A 25,594-nucleotide genomic window follows, 5' to 3' on the forward strand; every position below is an offset into this window, starting at 1 on the left:
ATTTTATTATGGCGTACAATGACACAATGGCACATCCCTAACTGAGATATTTAAAAATTGAGTAATTTATCATATTTGTAACAGAAGTAAATGATCCAGAATGTCATTATACTAATAATATTAATGATGCACTCCTCTATATATCCTTATATCCAGGATTAAAGTAAAATGAATAATACTGAACCGATATATATATTAATTTAAACTCTATAATTCAGAAATTCATGTGCTATCAAATATAACATAGCTATCGCATAATCATAGTAACAGGCCTGCTTACAGTGCCTTCCATTAAACTAATGTGAACGTTAGGACTGTATACGTGTATATGTATACAGAGAGAGAGAGGGTATTTAGCTTATTGAAATTTGAGCCCACATCAGGTTTACAGTAGTTACACATCTACACTGATCTTACCTCTTAATCTCGTCCTCCACAGCTGTCACGCCATCTCTGAGTGGGTGCAACACTTTGTGGGTGGCACTTCCAAAGTCACACAAGACGTAGTTCCCCTGATCATTCAAGAGGATGTTTTCCACCTGAAGAATAAACACAGAAATGAAAGAATCCTTTTTAGCTCATCATGCTGGCACCTACACACAAACACACACACGCACACAAAACCTCAATGCGGGCAACACTTCAAAACATAACCAAGTACATTTGATTGATTAATGTCAAAAAAGTTGCAGAGCTTTCAAACCTCAAATAATGCAAAGAAAACAAGTTCATATTCAGTTTTAAAAATTCAATATTTGGTGGAATAATCCTGTTTTTTAAATCGCAGTTTTCGTGCATCTTGTCATGTTCTTCTCCACCAGTCTTACACACTGCTTTTGGATAACTTTATGCCACTACCAGTGCAAAAAATCAAGCAGTTCAGCTTGGTTTGATGGCTTGTGATCATCCATTTTCCTCGTGATCACATTCCAGAGGTTTTCAATTCGGTAAAATCATCATTTTTAAATGGTCTCTTTTTTCCCCCCAGAGCTGTATATGTATATATATATATATATATAGACAGATAAAATACTGAGTTAAAGTCATTTGATTTTGAGTATCTGTCGTTACTGAGTCCCAATCTGATACTTTGGCAATGCAATAAAAAAAAGAAAGAACACATTCAAGTTGTCTCCTAAGGTAATTCTTAAGTAATTTTTAATTATTATTAAATCAACATTTGATTGATCAATGTCCCTTTAAAGAAACCTTGTGCAATAATGTAACTTGGCGAGGTTTGAATGAAAGGTTGTTGGAAGTCGATTAACATGATCTCTCTGGCTCTTTTAGCTGTCGTGAATTTGCAGTGTCAGCATTTTCACAGGGAGCACTCCTTTAGGGAGTGCTGAGAACTGCCACTGCTCATTATTTTTTACTAGTGGGCGAGAGCGGAAGATTCAGGTGATTGGCACCATTGGCAAGTTCCCACAGGTTCCTGCCAAAAGGCGTCTGTGCTCCTTTCATGGAGGATTTGCTTAGCAGACTCCAAAACAACCCTGTCAGTGCCTGAATTTGTCTAATGCTTGTCGCTAATAATGTTAGCACTAGGGATAATTGGTTTGGGAAAGGATGGCTGGTGTCACCGTTAGCAGAACTGCTCAGGACAAAGTGCGCCCAACTTTTTTTTTTGTTTATATCTCTACTGCCTTTGTTTATATGTAGATACACACTGGAATACAGCAAGGTGCCAAGCTTAGAAACACAAACTAGAGTGCTCTGGCTTTTATAGAAACACACAGCGAAACTCTGGGCCAGTTTCTGTAAAAAAAACTTCTAGTGCAAATAAAATTAAAATTAAAATACAAAAAACACAATACACCAAATAGCCTCCTATATACAGCTCTGGAAAAAAATAAGAGACCACTTCTGTTTCTGAATCAGTTTCTCTGATTTTGCTATTTATAAGTATATGTTTGAGTAAAACGAACATTGTGGTTGTATTCTATAAACTAAACTAAAAATAATATAAATATATTGTCATTTAGAGCATTTATTTGCAGAAAATTAGACATGTCTGAAATACCCAAAAAGATGCAGAGCTTTCAGACCTCAAATAATGCAAAGAAAACAAGTTCATATTTAGTTTTAAAATTTCAGAAATTCATATTTGGTGGAATAACCCTGTTTTTCCATCACAGTTTTCATCCATCTTGGCATGTTCTCCTCCACCGGTCTTACACACTGCTTTTGGATAACTTTTTGCCTTTACTCCTGGTGCAAAAAATCAAGCAGTTCAGCTTGGTTTGACGGCTTTTGATCATCCATCTTTCTCTTGATTACATTCCAGAGGTTCTTAATTTGGTAAAATCAAAGAAACTCAGCATTGTTAATTGGTCTCTTATTTTTTTTTCCAGAGCTATATATATATATTTATTTTCTGAGTCTGAGTCATTTGATTTTGAGTATCTGTCGAGTCCTGATCCGATACTTTGGCAATGCAGTAGAAACACATTCAAGTTGTCTCGTTAGGTTTTTAAGATTTTTAAGCATTTTTATTCCTGAAACAACTGTATCAAAAATTGCCATTTTTAGCACAAAATAAACAAGTACTAAATAGTCATATAAATGACTTCCATTTATATAATCTTTTCTTAAAAAAATCTAACAAACAAAATAAATAAACCAACAATTCTGTGATTAACCAAAATTCTACCCTTATCTTAAATGTTGGTAGTTCTGTTGTTTTGGGAGTGTTGTTTTAGGGAGACAGTAGTAATAGTGTAGTGGGAGGGACTAGTTGCTGCCAGTGTGAACGCAGCATGGGCATTCTTAGTGCGTGTGTGCAGCTGAGTCCATAGTGAATCTTAGTGTAACATAACATAAAATTTAGGATAAATCCATGATCTTGATCTTTTCAACCCAATTTTGCTCCTTTGAAAATTACCGGATTGGACCCTGTTTCCAATTACATGATCGGATCGGGGATATTCCTAAACACAAGTATACACAGTGGTTACAAAGATACCTTAAGGTCTCTGTGGATGACCGGGGTTTTACACTGGTGCAGCCTGGCCACAGCCTCGCAGGTGTCACAGAAGATCGTAAGTACCTCAGCCTCACTGAAGCCGACATGCAGCCTCTGATTCATCTGTTTTACTACTTGGCCCGCTGCAAAAAAAAAGTAACACATTTAACGATTCCACACATTGTGTATCATAAAAGGCTACAAGTTAGATCTGTAAAAGGCACAAAGCACATAGGCCTTTATTGAAATTAAAAACTAAACAGTCAGAACTTTATATGCACTCACCACAGACATGAACGTCATGACAACATTCGTTTTTAATAATTATCTGTGATTTTTCCTGGGGCACAATGCGTATATATGCATCGATATTTAACAGAATACCTCTAATCTTTCTATCTTGAACTGTTTTGTGTAGGGAGACAAAGACACTTGTTTTTAAATCTCTCTCAAATTATTTATTTATTTTCTAATTTTACCCCATTTGTCTCAGCAATTTGAAAGGTCAAACTGTTCATATGAAGTGCACCTATCATTATTAATGTCCCCACAACACTAGTAGGATGGTGAGGACTACCACATGCCTCGTCTGACACGTGAGGTCAGACACCACCACATTTTCAACTGAGAAATGATTTTGAGATCATTTCTGCACCTCAAAATAATAAAATCTCAGCAAGTTAAAGTATCTAATTTCAAGACAGTCTTATTTTTTTCTCTAATAAAGATTTTTGCCTTACTAAGCATTTAAAGTGTAAGAGTATTTTTACTTATTTGAGGAATAAATGGTATTAATCAGTCTTACTTACTTATTTTTGTCTAATTTTAAGTAATTTAAGCTCAAAATAAACACAAAAACGAGTCAACTCTGATACTCGTGTCCAAATCTAAGCCAAAAGATTAGTTATATAAAAGTTTTACTTCACTCTTTCACAGCATATACAGCTCTGATTTAGCTATTTATAGGTCTATTTGAGTAAAATGAACATGTTTTTTAATCACAGTTCTTGACATGTTCTCCTCCACCAGTCTTACACACTGCTTTTGGATACATTTATGCCACTCCTGGATCAAAAAAAATAGGCAGTTCAGCTTGGTTTGATGGCTTGTGATCATCCATCTTCCTCTTGATTATATTCCAGAAGAATATAGAAAGAAAGAAACTCATCATTTTGAAGTGGTCTCTTTTTTCTTAATTTTAACGTATGTTGTCTAGTTTTAGCAAATGGATTTTTGTAGTGTGACTGAGAGTGACTGTATTTCTCTGTATAAATCTCATTGTTCTGTTTTAGTCTGACAACACTGAAGATTTTTTAACAATATTCTGCAAAAAGTCTTTTATCAGCTCATGACCTCTTTTGTTTGTCAGTTTGTGTGTGTGCTAATGATGACAGTTTACCGTCTAATTAAAAACTTCTTAATTAACACATTACATGCTTTATTAACAACATGAGGACAAAAAATCTTGGTGTACTGTTACAGAGTTAACTGAAATAAAAGCTATTGAAGTAGGCTCAAAAATGGAGAATCTATTATCATATCTTTTCTTCATTAGAGATCATTCATGAAACATTCACCTGTTGTGGAGGCGTGAATGTGAATGTGAATATGTTTTATGAATGATCAGTAATGCAAAGGAAGGCAGTAGGTGCTGTTCAGAGCACAGCAGAGTCTTCCTGACCTTTACAGAACTCCATTAGGATGAGAACCTCCCACACACTGTCTCCTACTGCGTTGATGGTGGAGTCCAGGTAGCTCACAATGTTCTTATGGCCTGACAGCTCTTTCTGTGGGGACAAACAGAAACAGGAAGACGCTCACATCAAAAAATTATGAAAAGCCAACATCTGGATAAAACTCGTTACTCCAGAACTGATAAATAAACACCAGATTTACTGCAGTTCTTCTCTGTCATTAAGAAACCCTGCACTTCCATTTTTCCCTTCATAATTTGAGAACAGCAGGTGTGCGGGGCAACATGTGAACAATTTCTGATGAATGGATTCAATTACTTGGAATAAAATCTTGTTTCATTAAGTTCACAGAACATTTCACAGACCTATTTTAGACAAATGCTTTTAAATCATTTTATCAGCATTAAAGGAGCTAACTTTTTTTATCCAAAAGTCGACACACCTAGGGGTTTTGTTGTGTTTAAAAAAAAAAAAACGATTTTTACATTTAAATCAATCTTCATTTGAATGATCCAATATCGATTTATACAATCCATCCTTAGAATTGGCCCATTTTCCCCGTATATGCATACAGTTTTAACGTTTCGCGTTTTATCTTGCAAAAAAATCCAGTCTTCTGACTGGGGTGATCAAGACACTTGTTTCCTAATTTTACCCCATTTTCTCCCTAATTTGGAAGGCCAACTATCTAATTCCTATTCATATAAACTTCAACACTAGTAGGATGGTGAGGACTACCACATGCCTCCTCTGACACATGTAAAGTCAGACAGCACCTCATTTCTCATTTCCAACAGCTGGATCATCTCTGCACCTCAAAATAATAAAATTTTAGCAAGTGAAATCATCTCATTTCAACACAATCAATCTTATTTTTTTCTCTAATATGGAATTTTGTCTTACTACACATTTAAAGTGTAAGAGCATTTGGCTTATTTTAGGAATATGGCTTAATCTGTTTTACTTCCAAATTTTCCCCTAATTGTAAGTAATTTAAGCTCAAAATCAGCACAAAAAAATACTTGACAGTCAAGTTACTCTGATACTGTTGTCCAAATCTTCTTTTACTTCACTCATTCACTAATTTTGAGACTGCTATTGCTTATTTTTAGAAAAATTTGCTTGATCAGTTAAACATGGCTGGTGGACGAGTGACGGCACCCAGGAGTCGGCACTGCGGGGGAGTTTCTTTAGGTATGTATGGAAGTAATTTTCCTCTGTATTTCCACATTTATCAAACTGGTACATTGTACTAGTATATTACACTGTTTTAAGTTGTTTTCCAGTGTTGCTTTTTGCCTGTACTGACTTAAAGTAAGATCTGACCGGGTGAAGCTTCCGTTAGCTTAGCGGGTTAGCCGACTCACCAGGAAGCTAAAGGTGTTAGCCGGGTTTCTGAGTACCAAAATCCAGCCGTGCTAAGCTAACTGTTTAACTAAGGTTTAACTGTTAGACGGAATAACTGTAGATTGACCTGTGACTCTTAACATTTAGCTTATTCATTTAGTTTGTTGTCTTTTTTGTTGTCACTTTGTTTATTATAGTATCACATCTGAACTAGTGGGTTTGGGTAAATTTTACACTTTTATTTCAAATAAATAAGAAATGTATTAAGTATGTTTAGTTTTTGTTTTATATATTTGTGTATTTATGTTCATTAGGGCTGCAACTAATGAATATTTTGCTATTCGACTAATCTGTCGATTATTTTTTCGATTAGTCGATTAGTCAACTATTATTTCTGCCATGTCCTCCTTCTAAAAAAGTGATAACAGCTAAAGATGAGATTTAAAATGGATTTAAATGTCTAGATGTTGTTTAAATGTGTAAATTACTGATATTTAGTTATTACATACAGGTGTTGGACAATGAAACTGAAACACCTGGTTTTAGACCACAATAATTTATTGTGGTGACGGACAGTTCTGGTGGAAACAGGAGAGTTTCAATGTGCACATTGAATTCTGCTGTGATTTGGGCAGCCGTGTTTTTTTTTTTTGGGTACAATCCGGGTTAGCACCCGAACATCCCTTCCAGACAATTTCCTCTTGCGTCCACAGTTAATCCTGTTGGATGTGGTTGGTCCTTCTTGGTGGTATGCTGACATTACCCTGGATACCGTGGCTCTTGATGCATCACAAAAAATTGCTGTCTTGGTCACAGATGCGCCAGCAAGACGTGCACCAACAATTTGTCCTCTTTTGAACTCTGGTATGTCACCCATAATGTTGTGTGCATTGCAATATTTTGAGCAAAACTGTGCTCTAACCCTGCTAATTAAACCTTCACACTCTGCTCTTACTGGTGCAATGTGCAATTAATGAAGATTGGCCACCAGGCTGCTCAAATTTAGCCATGAAGCCTCCCACACTAAAATGACAGGTGTTTCAGTTTCATTGTCCAACCCCTGTATGTAATCTGTTGTGTTTGGGCACTTTAGGAGACACAGACTAAGTTGAGTGTAAACTGTGTGAATGAGACATTTACCCATCTCCCATTGCACTTCTGTCTCCAGCACTTTGTGTAATGCCGTACTGTTACAAATGAATGATTAGTTGACAATGAAATCTGTAGTCGACAAATTTAAATAATCAACATTGTTGATTATATCGACAAATCGTTGCAGTCCTAATGTTTATACAGCATTGTTGAAAACGATGGCTTCCAAAGCCTCATTAATGCTCTAGAACCACGTTATGTTTTACCCACGTGTAAACATTTGAGCAAAGTGGCCATTCCAAACCTGTATAAAGATGTGAAGCACGATGTTCCAATAAAATACATTAATTATATAAAAAAAATTATGTGAATGTTGTGTTAAATCTTCCTAAAATTAACATTGATATTTTAACAATGGAAGTTTGATTGTTCCTTGTATAATTACAACATTTCAAACTACAATTTTTATAGTAACTAAAATTTGCCCAAATGAATCAATTTTGAATCGAATCAGGACCTTGTGAATCGAAATTGAATCAAACTGGGAAATCAGTGGTGATACACACCCCTAGGTTTTGTACTGTATAAATAAAAAAAAATGACATGTTTAATAATCACTTCTAGTCCATATATCTAGAGCTCAAGGTTTAGTTACAAAACAAAAAAGTCACCATGTTTGTAACAATGTGTACCTTAAAGAAGTACACTGTGTTTTGAGATAAGCACTGGAAGATCTAGAGATATACACACTCAAACGCTTGTGGTCATCACCCATCTTACCATGATCGTTATCTCCCGCTTGAAGATGTTCAGGTCGGGCACGTTGTTTACATACATCCTTTTCAGAGCACACCGAACTCCACTGTGGGTGCGGGCCAGGAATACCATCGAGAAACCCCCTACAAACATATCCAATAAAATGACACATTAATAAAAACATTAAAGCATTAAGTATAGGCATGAAACACAATATAGAGAACAATATAACGTCGTCCAATGAAAAACACTAATCTCCAAAACAGCAACTTTACAGGAGAGAGAAAAAAAACATTGTAAACTTTCAATGGAACTCAAGGTAAAAAGAGTTTATTTCAGGTCATTTTCAAGAGTTTCTATTGGTCCATTTATCAAGACATTTTGGCACAGTGTAAATAACAGTTTGTCTGTTTAAATTATGTAATAAACTAAAAATCGACAAAAATGAAGATAAGTGTTTTTCATAGGATAAGTGTTTTTCATATTAATATTAAGGAAAAAAAAATTGTGGAGCAAATTTTTTTATACTTTTTTTTTAAGTTACATTGGCAGATATGACCAAGCCATTTCTTTCATCTTGTATTAAAGGTATTTTATTACTTCTTGAGGTTCAAAGAATTTTTTATGTCAAAGACTACAATCTTTTGGAAGAACAATGTCGCTAAATTCTTTCCAGACTGCGCAAACTGATGCATTTGACATATACAGTGGCCTCTAAATCCACCTATCTGAGTATAACACAGAGGTTCTTTACTGAAGACAGACTGTTTCTGCATACACACATTAAGTCACAGCGTGTTAGCCGTGCTCAGATTTCATTACCTGCTCCATCTACAGTAATGGAGCGTGTTGGTTTGAACGCATTAGATCATTTTGTACTTCCTGAACAATAAAAAGCATGTGCTGGGTTCTTTTTTATTTTACTTTATCTTAAAAAGGGTACAGATTTTGTTTCAATTTGCTTTTAACATCAGCGGTAGAAGCATTATGGTAGGAAGAGCTGCCAAGGACTTTTTAACTATGGTTACTCTGCTTTTCAGCACTCTGTTTACTCCTGCTTTAACAGAGCCAGGATACAGATTGCTAACTTCACGGTTCTATGAGCCAATGTCGACTATTCCGCGAGAAAGAGTGCACTAGAGACGTGCATACAGTGCAATGACAGTTCTGTGTCCATTAAACACAAACCACACACATTTAACTCCACAAAAATACTCTACAGTCTGTCTTTACTAGTTCTGTACAGTTTAAACATTGATTTCTATATATTACCTGTGGTGAGTTGAATTACTGCAGAGAGCTGGTGAAGTAAGTTTAAACAGGATTCACTCCTTTATTAACATTAATAATATTAGTTTAACTGGATACATTAGCTAAATAAGTGTTAGAGAGATACTGTTCTCTGTCCTTTATGTTAAAATTAAGTTATATGTTATAGTAACTACTAGGGGTGGGCGATATGGCTCTAAAATAATATCACGATATTTCAGGGTATTTTTGCGATAACGATATACTTGGCGATATAGGAAAACTAAAATAATTCATTCATTTCAGGAATATAGTATAATAGTATAACAGTATAATCATAATGTGGCAAAATAAATAATATAGGTTAAAATAATATAATGCAGCAAAAATATAAACTGTAACTAAAACAATTATACAATAAATACACCTATAGCTTCACAGTAAATAATGGACTACTTTTAAGACAGAACAGCCCTATTATCTATATGGATTTTTAATATCATGATATTTCTGTCTCACGATATATAGTATACGATATAATATTGCCCACCCCTAGTAACTACAGACTTTAATAAAAAAAAACAACAACTTTATTTTCTTAGACAAAATCACTTCAGGGAGGTATCTCCTTGGAAAAAAAATAAAAATACATACAAGTATTCTAGAATCTCCTGAAAATACCATCCAGCCTGCTTAAATGTTTCCTTTGAAATTCCTACAATATACTTTGTAATTTTTAGTTTAAATGTATTTATGTCAAACTGTCAAAATATACGGCAAAACTGGTCTTGGGGCCTAACTGTGTAGATCTCCTCAGCAGTAGGAAGTACAAATGAAGGGCATGATAATCATGATCAAATAATCGGCAGCCCTACTGGTGAGTAAATGTGAAAGTGTTTTACTGTAACACAAGAATACAGACTCTAATAGTGAATCTAAAGCAATAATAGTGAAATAAAGCAAAACAGAAAGAGATACACAGATATGAGACTCTGGGTCTAGGTCCTCCTGGATTAGTATTTTTAGAATTATGACACATTTCTGTATGGTTACACGCACAGTAAAACACAGTAGCATGGTAAACATTTTACATCTTTCAAAAAAATATATGAGACATGTATTTAAACAAAACCATTAGTATGAGTGTAGCATATAAGCACTAAAAGCATAGAAGTGATGCAATATTTACACTGTTTTTTACACAGACGTGCCACGGGTGATTTTTTAATAAAATGTTAATTCGATTTCTGACAAATATATCAAGACATTGCTGGTCAGGATCATTACCATTCACTGTGGGCATTATAGTCACAAGTATGGGCTTTACCAAGCCATCCCTTGAGGTAACGCTTTGGTAGTCAGTGTATGTTTAGTAAGTTTGATAATCAATAAATAATCTCATATGAAAAGTAAGATACTTTTAACTAGGGACGCACAGATGTGGGAGCTGTGGGCCAATGCCGATATTCAATATTACACATTTACCTGGGTTGAGAGAAATGTAAGATTCTTAGATGTATCTCGATTTGCCCCGGAGTGATTTTTGACCTGCCAACACAAAGCTACGCAATTTGTGTAAATGGTATGCTGTCCTAATTCGCTTGTACGGTTCCATGTTATAAAATACACATAGCGTTTGATCTCGTCTTTCGCTATGTCACCGCAAATTTGTCTGAAAAAATACATAGTTATTGATAAATTAATCTGTTTAAAGTTATAGATTTTAAATTAATCTGTCAGTGGTTAATCCAAAGCTTTAGGAAATTATGTTACTTAACTAAAAAGTAACAGAATTAGGTATCACAATTGAGAAGTATTTCAAGCTCCTAAAAATGGGTAAGCATTTCAAACCTCCGGTGTGAAACCAGATCTTCTTGTTCCTATCAAAAGTGTTAAGTGTTCACACTGCGAGGTCAGTGATGGTGACTGCAGGACTAGAAGCAGGGTGCCATGCACTGGCAAACAGTGCCAAAGGAAGCCATGCCTTGACAAGGTCTGGCCCATCCGACGGAGGATGAATGAACCCTGGCAGCATCTGAGTGGCCAGCCATTTCTCATTAATGGCATGCTGAGTCATGGAGCGGACGTAAGTGAGAGCAAAAGCCCGGTACAAAGCAGGGCCCACAAAGAAGCGCTTGTTGTCCAACAAACTCATGCCTGCCTAGGCGACCTGAATAGGGAATGTATTTGGATCGAGACCCGGCAGGACCTTGGAGAAAGAGGCTAAACACAACAATAAGTAACAATGAGTAAGTCACAGCATGTCTGTTCTGGCTCTAGATGCTAGATTACAGGTTGATCTGTAGGAGATCAAAAAGTTTAGTAGAGTGCACATTATTTATTTTTTAGATTAGAAGAAGTAGCCCTCTCCTGGCTTCCTCAATGATTGGAAACTGGATATTACACACACACAATGGTTTCTGCTCCTTAGACCAAATACAATAAAAGACAAAAGGAACAGGATACACAACACACACATACATCCACCCATGTAAACAATAACTGCCTCTCTATACTTAATAACTTGTTCCGTCACCTTCAGTAGCAGTAAATACAACTGGTCAACAAGTCTTAAATTTAACTGAACATCAGTTTCTGACATGGCTTAGCAGAAATTATGGACCATTATGTTCTTTACTTTATTTTAGCCACACCTTTTGAGCATAAACTAACTGTCATCTAACTGCTTTGACAATTTAGTGGGGTTAAAGTCACACAGAGTTTTACTAGAGTTTTGCTTTTGTGTTCTGGATTCTTGCAGTGTTTTTTGTGCTCTGGATTCTTGCAGGGTTTTTTCTGCTCTGGCTTCTTGTAGTGTTTTTTCTGCTCTGGATTATTGCAGTGATTTTTGTGCTCTGGTTTCTTGTAGTGATTTTCTCTGTGCTTTGGATTCTTGTAGTGTTTTTTCTGCTTTTAATTCTTGTAGTGTTTCTTCTGCTCTGGATTCTTGCAGTGTTTTTTGTGCACTGGCCTTTTGTAGTGTTTTTTTGTGCTCTGGATTCTTGCTGCACAACCTAACGGCACTTGAACTTCAGGTCATGGACTGATTTGGATTCTTATGTTTTTTTGTGCTCTGGATATTTGCAGTGTTTTTTGTGCTCTGGATTATTGTGTTTTCTGTGCTTTGGATTCTTGCAGGGCTTTTTGTGCTCTGGATTCTTGTGTTTTTTGTGCTTTGGATTCTTGTAGTGTTTTTTCTGCTCTGGATACTTGCAGTGTTTTTTGTGCTTTGGATTCTTGTGTTTTCTGTGCTTTGGATTCTTGTAGTGTTTTTCCTGCTCTGGATGCTTGCAGTGTTTTTTATGTTCTGGATTATTGTGTTTTCTGTGCTTTGGATTATGTCTGCGGTAGCTACTGCTGTGAAAACTGATCATATCATAAAATAGCTCTCTATGCTAAGCCTCCACCAGGCTAATAAATGTTATTAGAGTAGTAGTAGTAGAACATGGATAACCAGCTTTCACACAAAACACACAAATTAATGTGTGTACGGCAACTTGTGTCCAACGCCTTCAAAAGAAGAGGACATCTATGAATCAACACACTTTAAATATAAAACATCTTCCCAAATGTTCATATATTTATTCTCACCACTCTCTAGAGGAGAAACTGGGTTATGAAGTGCCAGTAAAGCATGTCCATCGTGTGCTTGTGAGGTTGTCAGTTAAGACATTAACCTCAGAGAAAACCTCAGGGCCTCACAAGCATTGGGCGAATTTAGATGGCTAAATGTAGTGTCTTTTTCTGAAGGTGACGGACAGTTTATATGTTGTGGAGCTTAAAGTTATATAGAGCTCAACAACACTCATTTTCTTGCAATTATTGTGATACTCTTGTATAATACGATCAATTACACTCATTTTGTATGTTTGTTACTATTTATTTTTCAAGTCTGTTATTTTTATATAGTTGTAATCTACAGTATATACAGAGTTCTACTATTGGATACAAAGTTTTTGTTCTTGTGGCAGATAAGGTGGATATAGCACAGAGGATATTGACTCCTTCCCTGTAGCAGATTAGGGTTAAATTTACCAGCTGGAGAAATGATCATTTAAAAATATTTTTTGTTTATTTGCCATCAGGCAATCATTATGTTTCATATTAAATTTAATGGAAATGGAATGGAAAAAAACTTTTCATGGCACCATAGCTGAAATGAAAAATGTATTTTGTAATATCATTTTAGTAAAAATACAAATATTTGTAGAATAATGGACACAGGTCAGATTTAGAGCACTACTTTACACACAGCAAGTCTTGGCCAAGGTTGCTGGATCCTTTCTGTGCTCCAGAGTTTGGCAACACTTTCTTTGTAAAGAAAAAAAGGCTTTCTAAAGCTGTGCCGCCTTATTTTTGCCAAACTTTGGCCCTGGGTATTTAATTATCATGTCTCCTTACTGTAACAGAGAGCCAAGAGCAGCATGAGCCAAACAGAGCTGCACGTTTCTATCATTAAACCTGCTTGTGGGAGATACTTATCGCTACACGCTACAGTGGCCAGTTAATCAACTCGCTGAGAAAGCACACAAAGACAAAGGCGCGCGCACACACACACACACACACACACACACACACACACACAAACACAAACACACAGGTTATGCTTCTTGACACTAAACTCAAGTCCTTTTTTTTTTTTTGCAGGAGAACGGTTCTATCTCGCCTAGCGAAGGAAGTATGTCAGGGTTCACTGTTGAGCAAGCAAAGGAGCGCTCTCCTACAGCTGCATGTTGATGAGTCATACTGAGCGCAGTGAAGTCGAGAAACAGCCAGACCTTCGCTTATCTTTGCTTATTTCATTCTGAAATCAGAAGGCCGGTGTTAGATACAGCACCAACGACACTGCAAGCTTAGGGTCTGCCTATAGTGGGGGGATAATGGCTTTAAAAAATTATCTTTGATTGCTTTACATAAAATCTGATTTTCGATTACAATTGACTGTTCTTGCCCTACCAAAAATCTAACTACAAATCACAAAGAAATGGTTTAAAACTAAGTTCAGGGGTGTCCAAACCACAGCCCGCGAGCCATTTGCGGCCCGTTCCCTTTTTTGGAGTGGCCTGCAAGGTATTTTAGAAATAAAATAAAAGTTGGTCAGGTTTTTTATTATGTGAGATTCAAAGTTTAAAGAGTCTAAAAGCAGCATGAGTGTACAGTTCTAGTGCGGAAAACGAGCCAAAGAGCGGTGAGACTATGCTCGGAGTAAAACAGCTTAATCCTCTTTTAGAGGCTGTACGTGTGACGTAAGTAAAGACGCGTGATGTGGCCAGAAGAACTTCTGCGAAAAGCGACGTGACAGCCCAGTTTTTAGAATGAATATATTAGGCTTAGCAGGGATGGTCGTTCCAGCACACTGATACCATTAAACACAACATTTTATCCCTTCACCACTCAGAAATTCTCCTGCTTTCAACTTAGAAACAAAAGAACACAGACCGCGGGTTAATGTGCCTTAGCTTTTGGGAGAACGTGACAGCTCCAAAGAAAAGAAAAATTAACAGCAAATGCAGAAACTTTTAGGCACATTGGGAAAATGAGTTCAGAGGGAAGCATGTATGTTTAATATGTCAGGAATCAGTTGCTGTAACAAAGGAGTATAATATTAAGAGACATTTTGAAACAAAACATCAATTTGTAATAATCTTAGTTTACACAACACTGTCAAAGATAGATAAAAATAGTAACGCAAGTAAAATGGTGTGTAAATAATAGTAAGCAGGAAAATGCATCATTATAGGTATATTTGTTGAGTTTGTGGCCCGTGACTGCACATATATTTCTCTTTCTGGCCCCCAACAAAAAAGTTTGGACACCCCTGTTTTACAAGCTCACGCGTTCCTATCACTCGCTAATAAAAAATAAAAAAAAACATCTGGTACATCATGCATCTTGAGTATCAGAATCATAACGGAATAAGTCACAAAAATGCAGGCTTAAACGCACCCAAGATGCATTTAATACAGATTCAAATCCAATCATTAGTGTTGTATTGAATACTGTGACAATATTGTGAAAATATTTGACAATTTTGAATGACAATTCTAGGTTAAGAAGTGTAACACATATTCAAATACTAAAACCCAAAAAGTATAACCAGAATATCAATAATAACTACTGCAGAACAATGAATTTGCATATTCTGTCCCATAGCTTTAGGTGTCAATGCATGTTAAGACCTTTTTAGTTTACAATCCAAATGCTAGTTACAGTGACCAGGTGGAAATGGAGCCTAATGGGTGTAAAAGGGTGTCTGCTTTAAACCACAAAATAAACAAGAAAACAAAACAAAAAAACACTGTACAAGGCACATGGACGTGTCAAATGGATTTTCTTCCAGGAATGCACAGGAAATCTGGCCATGCCCTGTGAAATCAATTTACTGACACACTGAGAAACAAAGAGTGACTCAGGATCACAAGATATGTTTTGAAAGTACAGTGTACCCAATTAAAAACAGGAAGTGTATTCTGTGGCTGCGAGAAATGAGACCAAATTGGAGTTTCATTGTACTAAAGACAAACATTGATAGACTGGCCTTGTTTTAGGTTGTTAAAAGGCTTGGTGTGAAGTGTAACAAGTAAGAAGCTGTGATCATCATGTGTTGTGATGTTCTTCACACAATTTACAAATGGCCATAATAAAAAAACAATATAAAAAAGCAATAACAAGGCCCACATTTAGAGCAGAGTTGAGGCTGTGGGTGTTACAGAACATAAATAAAATATGTGACTGCTCAAAGTAATAATCTTACTTAAATTACATATTTTCACGTTTAACTTTTGGACCGTGTTTTGTCATGTTTTTTTTGCATTAGCCTGTAACTCTGATTACATTTTTGGTTCAGCCCTGTATTTTAGTCATTCCTAATTTTAATTGCAAGAGTGTTACTCCAGTCTGTGGCATACAGTAATATAATAATAATAATGTAGTTATATATTTTAACAGTAAATAGGTTCGGTTTCGATATATCAATATTAGAGCTTAGATTCTCTGACCGAACCCGACCCTATCAAAGATTTCCCACCACATTCTTTGGGTCGGGCTCCAGAAAATAGACTGTGACATAGGCATATGTTTTTAATGCTATTTTTATTATTTTTATCTCTGGCGTAATGATCACAATATAACCAAGTAATCAAGTATTATCATTTACAAACACGAACGAAATAACGAAAACTGAAAGTAAAAAAAAAAAAAAAAAACATTTTCGTTAACTGAAACTAATAAAAACGGCAATTAAAAGAAAAAAGGTAACTAAGTGGAACTGTATTGAGAGTTTATAAAACTAACTAAAACAAACTGAAATTACTGATAGAATACACTTAGTTTTAGTGTTGGTTAATTTATTTATAAGCTCTGTTTTCACTTCAGCAGTTTTACAGCGGGCGGTGTTGTGCCGAATCTGCTCGTGAAGCGGAGTCAGATTCTGCGGGGAGTCGGATTCGGCACAACAGCGGCAGCGCTGAGGAAGCTGCAGAACGGGATTAGAATATCAGCACGAGGGAGATAAAACAGGAGATACAGTACCTGTTGTGAGTAGCTCATACACCAGAACACCCCACGCGGAGGATAAACTGATACATTTCTCAAAACTTATATAACCTTTAGTAACAAATCAAACTGTTTAAAAGAATTCACCGGTTAGAATGTTATAATCAGGCAGCTCTGTGCGTGGGCAAGCTTCTTCTGTGTTTAACGTATTATTAAATAATAGGTCTGCGCTCCTTCAGTGTTTTAGTGTTCATTAACATAACTCTGAACAGATTTCGCTCATTAAAACGGCCCGAAAACAGCCAGTTTATGGTGGTGTGAAGAAGGAGGAGTACTCACTGCAACCTCCAACCGCCACCCCCCCAACAGCACCCGCTCAGCAGCCCCTCCCCCTGGCCATTCAGTACCAGAGCGTTTGTTCGCTCTGTTAGTGCGCGCACCGAAATACTGCGGTCCATCCTGAACCGAACGGTTCGATAAAATACTGAGAATCACTGCATCCCTAAAATGTTTATGTTTATATATATATGTTTATATATATATGTTATATATATATATATATATATATATATATATATATATATATATATATATATATATGCACACACACACACACGTTACACATTTGCACTTTATGTTTGTCTATTGTATTGTTGTATATTGTATATGAATGGGATATCTAACATTATCATCACACAACATTGTTGTTCACACTGTACACTCCTAGTAGCAAGTATTGTAAAATATGTTATACGTGCATATGCTGGAGGAATCATCCACGATCATAGAAATTGTATATGTTTTTCCTCCTTTATGGTAGGAACATATGAACTAATCCATCACATTTTTTGTAACTCTCAGGGACACACTAACATGCCTGGATTAATCAGAGAACTGTCTCACGCTGCAAACTCAAAAGAGTGCCTGTGTTCTAGAGCCATGAGAGACAAAGGACTTGGCCAGGTCCTAATCTGCTGATAGAGCAAGCTGGAGCTGAGGAAGCAAGTGATCAGCCAGGCCAGTCCATATGCCCATTCACAGGCTATACATTGTGAGCCTGGAAAACCCCTTTCCAGTGTCCACTCATTCACACACACACACACACATAAGCACACACTCGCAAACACACTCGAACACAACAGCTGTCACGTGTCTTTCTATGGGGAACTTGTGATCCCACAGATGAAGCGTCTTGGGAAGGCAGGTGGCTTTATAGAAGCTGGGACATTCTCAGTCACAGTGGCGCTGTTTGCCCACTGATGGAGCCCATATGTTCCAGGATCAAGTTCTCAATAAATCACTGGGCACTGTTTTTTATTCTCTCCCCTTTAGAAGGCTTTCTATACATAAAGCACCACATACCTCATTAACTCTCTGATAAAAGAGCCGTGGGGTGGGAGTGGGGGGTGGTGCAAAATTGATTTGACAGAAGGATCGGTGTCAGGTCCTTATCTCCACTTTACACTTGTTCAAGATGAGAATATTGAAGGCAAATTATTGATTCTTGAACTATTTCCACTAATCTTGAAAGTGAACCATACAACAGTTTTTAGGAACATATGATTTCTGTAATGAAGTACACAGGAGAAATTAAATCACTATTCTATATTGTAGCACCTGTGATGACTACAGTAATTATTGGAAATTTTCAGTAATTATTCCCTCAATCTGGATATAAAGCTGCAGTGAAAACATACAAACTAAGCAGCTGTCTGACACATGAAAGGAGCATGTGGATAAAACCGGTACAGAGAGTAAACACTGAGCCATGATAGCAATAAGGTGACACAAGTTCCAAACAGACCATGTCAAAAATAAGAGTCAATATTACAAATGACCAGACCCATGTCAACATAAAAGTCACACATACATATGACCAAATATAGATGGCGTCAAAATTTACCTCACTAATATAAACACAAGTGCAAGTACAAGTGTTAACACAAAATACGTTTGAACCTAAAGTTACCCTGGCATTTGTATCGTTTTTTTTTTTTCTGATCTGAAAATTAATTCCGCTTTTGATCTGTTCCGAAATGTAATATCTGTAATCTTTTACACCGCTATTGAACACTGTTTACACAAAGGGAGAGCAGTCTTTATCAGACTCACTAGCTCCAGGTTTTAAACATATTAATGCAGTTCTAAAATACTGTACATATATTCAGTTAATGTTTAATAAACCAATAAATTATATATTTTATACATAGAAATATGTATTTTTTGACTGTGGAATAATTAGTTAATGATGCATAAAAGAAATAAATAAATAAATAAAACTGCCAGAAAAAGAAATCAGTAAAAATTAAAATAAGAAAAATTAAAATAGATAATGGGAAAAAGAAATCAGAGAACCTTATATACTATAAATACATATACAGAGACATGGAAAGTTAAATTGGTTAAAGTGGTGAACCGACAATTCTAACAAGGTGCAATAATCTAATATTTCTTCTGCACATGCATTATGAAGCCAATTAATAAATTTCTAAAATATAGAAGCTACAACTTCAGCTATTTGTTTTACTGTTAAACATTTTTAAATAAATAATCTGCTGACACTGATCTGATATAATATTTCAGAATATTTCATGTTTTGGGGAGAATAAAATAAAAATAAAAAAACATTGTAATGCAATGCAAGGACAATGCTCTTTATTGCTATGTTATGTTTAAGCACAACTCTGAAACAAGAAAATGCAATATGTATTTATTGTGTAAATGTATACCTTGACAGACGAAAAAATACCCCCCTTTCCTTCTGCAGAGAATATACTCCAAACAAGGTCTTGTGACAAAACACATGACACTCCATTAGGTTTATCACACACAGTAAACTTTAACGGGTCTCAGCACAGGACGTACTTGGAACCTGTAAAGTTTCCAAATGCAGAGGGGAACTGTGGTCCAACTGTTGTCTGAAGGCTCATCATCTCAAACACTTGTAGAGCAGATAGACAGAGAGAGGTGCACTACCTTCCTGAAAGCCTCATAATCAACATTAATGCTACAGCATTAGCAGCAACAACATTAGCATCTTCACTGTTGTCAGGCTAGAGACTGATGCAGAGTGCTTACTGATGGGAATTGAGCACTTCCCCCATGAGAAGTGAGGCCTGAACTGCCACTCTCACTGAATAGGCCCTATCATTACAGAGGAATTTTCCTGTCCCAGCTCCAGCAGCAAGACCATTACATCATTAGGCCTTGGCCACCGGCTTTTTCGATGACTGCTTAGATTCAACACAAACTTCTGAAGACAAACTTCACAAGCAAACCGTGCAAAAGAGCACCTGGCTTCATTTTACAGCACTTAGTAAATACATCATTGAATCAAAAACTTGTTCAATCAAGCCCATAGTGGGAGATCCAGGTCTAAGTTGCCCTGGCCTCTGCATTATGGGCAACACTGGAGTACTGGAGCATTAAATCTTCAGGGTTTTGCCAAACAGTTTAGACTTGAGCCTCTCAGGAGATATACTGAACTGAACTGCAGAAGTAGGATCTTGGAACAGGTTGTATAGCTTTGACCACCCGCACACTCAGAGAACTAGACTGAGATATCTTAAATCGGATCAGTTTCCTAAACAAATCCCCGACCTACAGACTTCCAGCCAAGTAGATTATTTCAGCAATATCATGCTTTTTAGATCAATGCACTAAACTTTATTTACTATATTCATAAAATGTTACATGTTACATTGCTTTTAAAAGTTTTTTGATTGACACCTGGCTGACCGACAATGACTTTTAGAGATACTGCCAGAGCTATATAATCATTTATAACAAAAATAATGCCCCAGTAAACATGTTTATTAACAGCGTCAGTATTCAGTGTTTGTTTTAGCCCTGCAGGACCCACAAAGTTCTCCAATAGTTCTAGCTAATCTTTCTGGAGAACATTAGTTTTAGGGATGTCCCCAATCTGATCATGCGATCAGAAATCGCCATAAATCACGTATTTTTTTAAAGGAACGTTAAGAATGGAAAAAAGGTCAGGATCATTGGTGCATAAAAACGTTACATTACCTTGTCCATATTTGCGGAAGGCGGACAGAAATATACAGTACACAAGTGTTAGTCGTGTCATTAAGACTGAATATGTGGTGCATATTTAATGTAGCTTACTGTTAAGGCATCACGATTGGGGTGGGAAAAAAAAGTCATGTTACAAGATTGAGGCTGAACTTCTTTTTTTTCCCCCCACTTAACAGCTATACAGTACAATTAGCCACAGCACTGCTAACACACTTCTGTGCGTGTGTGTGTGTTTTCATTAGTTCCCCCTGGTAAAGTCAGTACATAGGAACAAATAATAGGAGTTGTAATATTAAGCTAGTTATGCATTATTTTAACAGGGATATGCATTTAAACTATAATATAACATATTTTAAACAAATTTTAAACAAAGTTGCCTCAGAGTACTCAAATTGTGATGAGGTATTTCTGTCTGATATTTGATTTTATAAACATTTTGTTTATTTCAGAAAATATGCATATTTAAATATTTTACATGGTTACCTAGTACTTGTTTATCGTGATGAAAATGATGCATTTCGTTACCACTGTTTCAATAATAATTTACTATTAAGTCTTTTTTTTTTTACTGCCCTGTCAAAGTATCAAATACTCAAAATCAAATGAGTCAAAGCAAAAAAATGTGATCTTGACTTCCCTAATTAGTTTATCTCTTCATGCAGTAGCAATAAAAAATAGAGAGATTCCATGCAGTTTAGAAAACTGTGACCAAGTATGTTAATATTATAATATTATAAAACTTTCTGGGAATCTGGTCCATCCTCAGAATTAAGATTTCTGATTGGTTCTGCTTCTGGGTTTCCCTCTCTGTTGTTCTGCCCCCTCCCAAAAGAAAGATTATAATCAGTTCTGCCTCTGAGCATGACTGTTGTCCCATCTCCAGCTAAAACAGAGGTTCTGACAGGTTGTAAGTTAATAAGCGGTCACCAATCAGAACATGGGTTCAGCCAGTTCTACAAACACAAAGAAACTCAGAGAACCAACTGAACACACAAATAAAAGGAAAATCTTATGTATACAGTCCTTTCAGGAAGCTTTTTAATGATTCTATGTATGCACAAAAACAAGCTCCACTGTTATTACAAGTCAAAGTACCCCTTTTCAGTGTTACATTAACCCTATTCACTTTAAGTGTACAGTTACAGAAGAATAGTACTAAAGTTCACAACAGTAATAAAAGAAAAATAAATTATGAAACATAATTTAAAGTATCTGCATCTGCCACAATGTGGACAAAAGAGCAGTGTCAACTGAGACAGCAATGCATTAGCGGATTCTAATCAGGCATCCATGCAGATGTTTTCTGTCTGAACCATGAGGTCATCAGTGACATTGGCTGTGCTGCTGCACTACTCCCCTCCCTGTCTCCAGGGTTTTAGACAAACTACTCTTCCAGAAACAGTGCTGTAATAACCTTATAATAATATCTCTAATCTCTAAATTTAGCAGCCACAGTTGCTTCCACATAAACTTCAACACTACTTCTTGGCCAGTTCAAGTGACCTACATCATACTTTGTGCCTAAAATAACTGTAAAACCAAGCATTGAATTGTCATTACAGTAGGTTAGCACTTTCTTTGCATTACTTAGTTAATAATATATTTAAAAAGTTTAAACTCTGATTTGGAGAACAAAAGTACCTGCAATTCGTTGGCCAGAAACATTTCCTAACATGTCCTGACTCCTGATCATTCTCTTTCCATTTGCTCTCTGCTAATTCTGGTATCTCGATCTGTGATTGATATTGTTATATGTGAACAGCAAAACCACACAGTAAATATCCAGCAGTAGTATAAAGACACAGGCATTACGCAGCATTTAAAAGCTTCAAATGTTCTGTTATCAATTAGATTACCAGACTTAAGTGACTCAAATTAGACTTATTTTCTTAACATGACACAGATTAGATATTTTTAGTGCAATGTGGACTTTAATATGCGGTCCTTGATCCCACCTTAATAGTCATAGACATTTGTCTTTCAATAGAAAATCTCCATTTAAATAAATGTGTAATCCAAGACTTTCAGTATGTTTAATCTCTGGGAAACTGCCTCTACAAGAACTCCTATTCATATCAACCAGTGACCAGTCTACTCATTTGTAACATCTCTGCAGAGGTAAAGTGCATAAATGTATTAATATGTGCATGTGTCCCCTTACAGGAACATAACCTAACATTAAAGACATATTTAGCTCACTTACATTTATTCATGTGATTTGTAAAGATAAGAGGACACGGGAAGCACATGCATTTTTAAATTTAAAATAAAGTGTACACTTTCTTTTTGCATTTCTAAAATTTGGTTCCTCTATACAGGGTTTTCTTGTTGCATTAAACAACTTAAATGTATAAAGGCAAAACTATGTACAGTTCATTTTGACAAGCTCAGTACACACTCAGTATGTCTGCTGGTGCGTTCACACAAAATCTCTTGTTGACAAATGAGTCAACCTTCTCAAGGATTATAACATAGCATGTATGCTATGTTTGAGAACTGGTCATGATGACTTAGTAGTAGTAGTAGTCATATGAATTACAGTAAACATAGCTATGCCTACTTCTGAAACATTATAATTTACTGTTTGAAAAGTTTTGGTCAAAATACTAATTTCCAAAAGTCTCAATATAGAAATAGTGGGTCAAGATAATGAGTGCACATGAGCACTCAGGGTGCAGACACATTTTAACCAATACATTTCCATAATTTTTCATGATATTTCCATGCCTTTAAGGCACATTTTCATGACCACATGATTTGTAAAACATCGGTACAGACACAGAAAATAAAATTGATTATAGTAGGTCTAAATGAATCTGATAATGTTGACACAATCTTTATTAATAAAATGTGTGTCAGTTCCTGTTTAGGGCTAAACTACTAAATGAACTCTGAGCTGATGTATTTGTAGCTCAAAATAGATTTTCTCCATTGATAAACTGAAACAAACTTTTGTAGATGAAATTTCCATGACTTTTCCAAAACTTTCTGGGTATTTTTATTTTTCCAAAACTTATCCAAGGCTGGAAATTTTCCAGGTTTTTCATGACCGTACGAACCCAGACAATAGAATAAACAGAAAAACACGGCCATAACTTTAGCACTACCGGCCTAATATTGTGTATCCCCTTATGTGCTGCCTGTGTGCTGTGTGGTAGAGTATTTAAAGATCACATCACTGGGGATTAGGTGATCATGACCTAGTGCTGGGTGGTATACCGGTATTGGTAGCTCAGCTCTATGGAGTCCTGCTGCTGCTCCACACTGTATGAGTGTTTTTATTAAAGTAAAATAGAAAAACAACACCAAACACTCAGAAAAGAGAACAATGTAATTTTATTTGTTTTATTTGTTTTATTTCTGCACTCTTCTTAATGTGTGAAGATCTGTATTGTATTTTTTTTTTTCATTTAACTTTACACTCACTCAGTAGAGACTTACATTTAACAAGGGAGAAATGTTGATACAGCAATCTGTATTCACAAGTCATTTTAGGGAAGGGATAAAGTAACAGAATGGTGTATATGGACAGAATCAGTACTGCAGAAATGGGTAAAAAATTTCATCAATATATGATGTGAAAGCTCATGTAGACTAACTTGACGACTTTTTTTTTTTATATATCTCTTCCTATATCCATTATGACCATACTAAAGATTCCATAGTGTACCAAGACTTTAGATCACTATATAGAGGTATTCCCAGTCTCTGGTCAGACTGGCCTTGTTTTTCCACATCCTAGACATGCCATGTGAGCTAAAGGAAAAATAAGGGCCCCTTCGAGGGCCATGTTCCACTGGGATCTTACTGCACTAAAGCAATCACCGACCAGTTTTCTTTCTTCAATCTGCAGATCTCCTCTAACCACCCCCCTCTTCCTCTCTCCACTACCTTCCTCTCTTAAGTAAATGCTATTCCATGTGACGAACAGCCAGGACCGGAATCTCCACATCACTTGTCTGGTGAGCCAACTTCAACCACCAATGTTACCTCTGTCGTGTTCGAATCAGTCAGAACACACTGGTTCAAAAGTTAAGATACGTCGGTATGATATGAACATGGATCTAGGCAAGTTCTAGCTGTGAGGAAAACAGTCCTATGTGGTGCAAATACACTGTGTAAGAGCAACATCTTCCATATTAAACATTTATACAACACGTTCCAACATCAAGCATTTAAGATCCCAGTAGGAAATCTACCAGAAAGCCAGGAGATTTGAAAAAACAACAACATGGCAAAACTGCAGTTTCCACATAGACTAAAAAATGTTTCCTACAAGTTGTTCCAGAGCTCTTAATATCAGACTTTCTAATTTTCCAGTTGCAGAATGATATTTAATATTATATAATACTTAGATCCTGTCATTTCAGCCAATCTTTCAAAAATTCCCTGCATGGTTACACAGGTAAAACTACTTTTTGTCTGGTGTTCTAATAAATAAATGGAGAAAAGAAGTGGTCCCACATATCCTGATATGTTCCTGCACTCATTCGATAAATCTAATGCAGAATCATAAACAGATATAACTAGAATGTAATTTAGCTTTCTTCTTTCATTCCCACCCGCTTCATTTCCCATCTGCTTCACACCATGAGGCTGAACAATCCATCTTAAACTGTCAGAAGAATCTTCCCTGGAATAGAACACACAAGACTCTCAACTATCTGCTAAAGAACAGTTTAATCCGCTTCCCACGAGTCTTCAAAAGTTACACCACAATGATGCTCGCAAATTTATCTGCAGAAAAGGCTGACGTGCTAAAAATAGAGTCCCGCTTACTTTTGGTGTGCACTTGAGAGATTCTGCACTTGGTGATATCTCCCCTGACAGCCCGACGGAATGACCTGTCATTCTTCTGGAAATTTTCAGCCTACAAATCATAGCATTTTTGTTGGGAGAACTGGCTGTGAATGTTTCTCAAAAATATGTTTAAGAGCAGTCTGCACATATGCTGTTTTTA

At 36.2% G+C, this 25,594-nt stretch overlaps 2 protein-coding genes across 5 annotated transcripts in view; one reads left to right on the forward strand and one right to left on the reverse strand.

The window, feature by feature from the left end:
• The window catches only part of LOC125786735 (cyclin-dependent kinase 5 activator 1-like), an 832,135-nt gene that overhangs the window by 462,476 nt on the left and 344,065 nt on the right, over positions 1–25,594 (forward strand). The gene's annotated exons all lie outside the window — the stretch shown is intronic.
• The window catches only part of bmp2k (BMP2 inducible kinase), a 66,709-nt gene that overhangs the window by 26,708 nt on the left and 14,407 nt on the right, over positions 1–25,594 (reverse strand). For all 4 annotated transcript variants that reach the window (XM_022664848.2, XM_022664847.2, XM_022664846.2 and 1 more), the window contains exons 2-5: positions 7,879–7,997; positions 4,647–4,752; positions 2,966–3,108; positions 418–539 (exon numbers count right to left, since the gene is read on the reverse strand). In XM_022664848.2, the coding sequence (XP_022520569.2) occupies positions 418–539; positions 2,966–3,108; positions 4,647–4,752; positions 7,879–7,997 (490 nt within the window). The remainder of the gene's footprint in view (positions 1–417; positions 540–2,965; positions 3,109–4,646; positions 4,753–7,878; positions 7,998–25,594) is intronic.

This window comes from Astyanax mexicanus, chromosome 22 (assembly GCF_023375975.1).
Source record: "Astyanax mexicanus isolate ESR-SI-001 chromosome 22, AstMex3_surface, whole genome shotgun sequence".
Classification (NCBI taxonomy): domain Eukaryota; kingdom Metazoa; phylum Chordata; class Actinopteri; order Characiformes; family Acestrorhamphidae; genus Astyanax; species Astyanax mexicanus.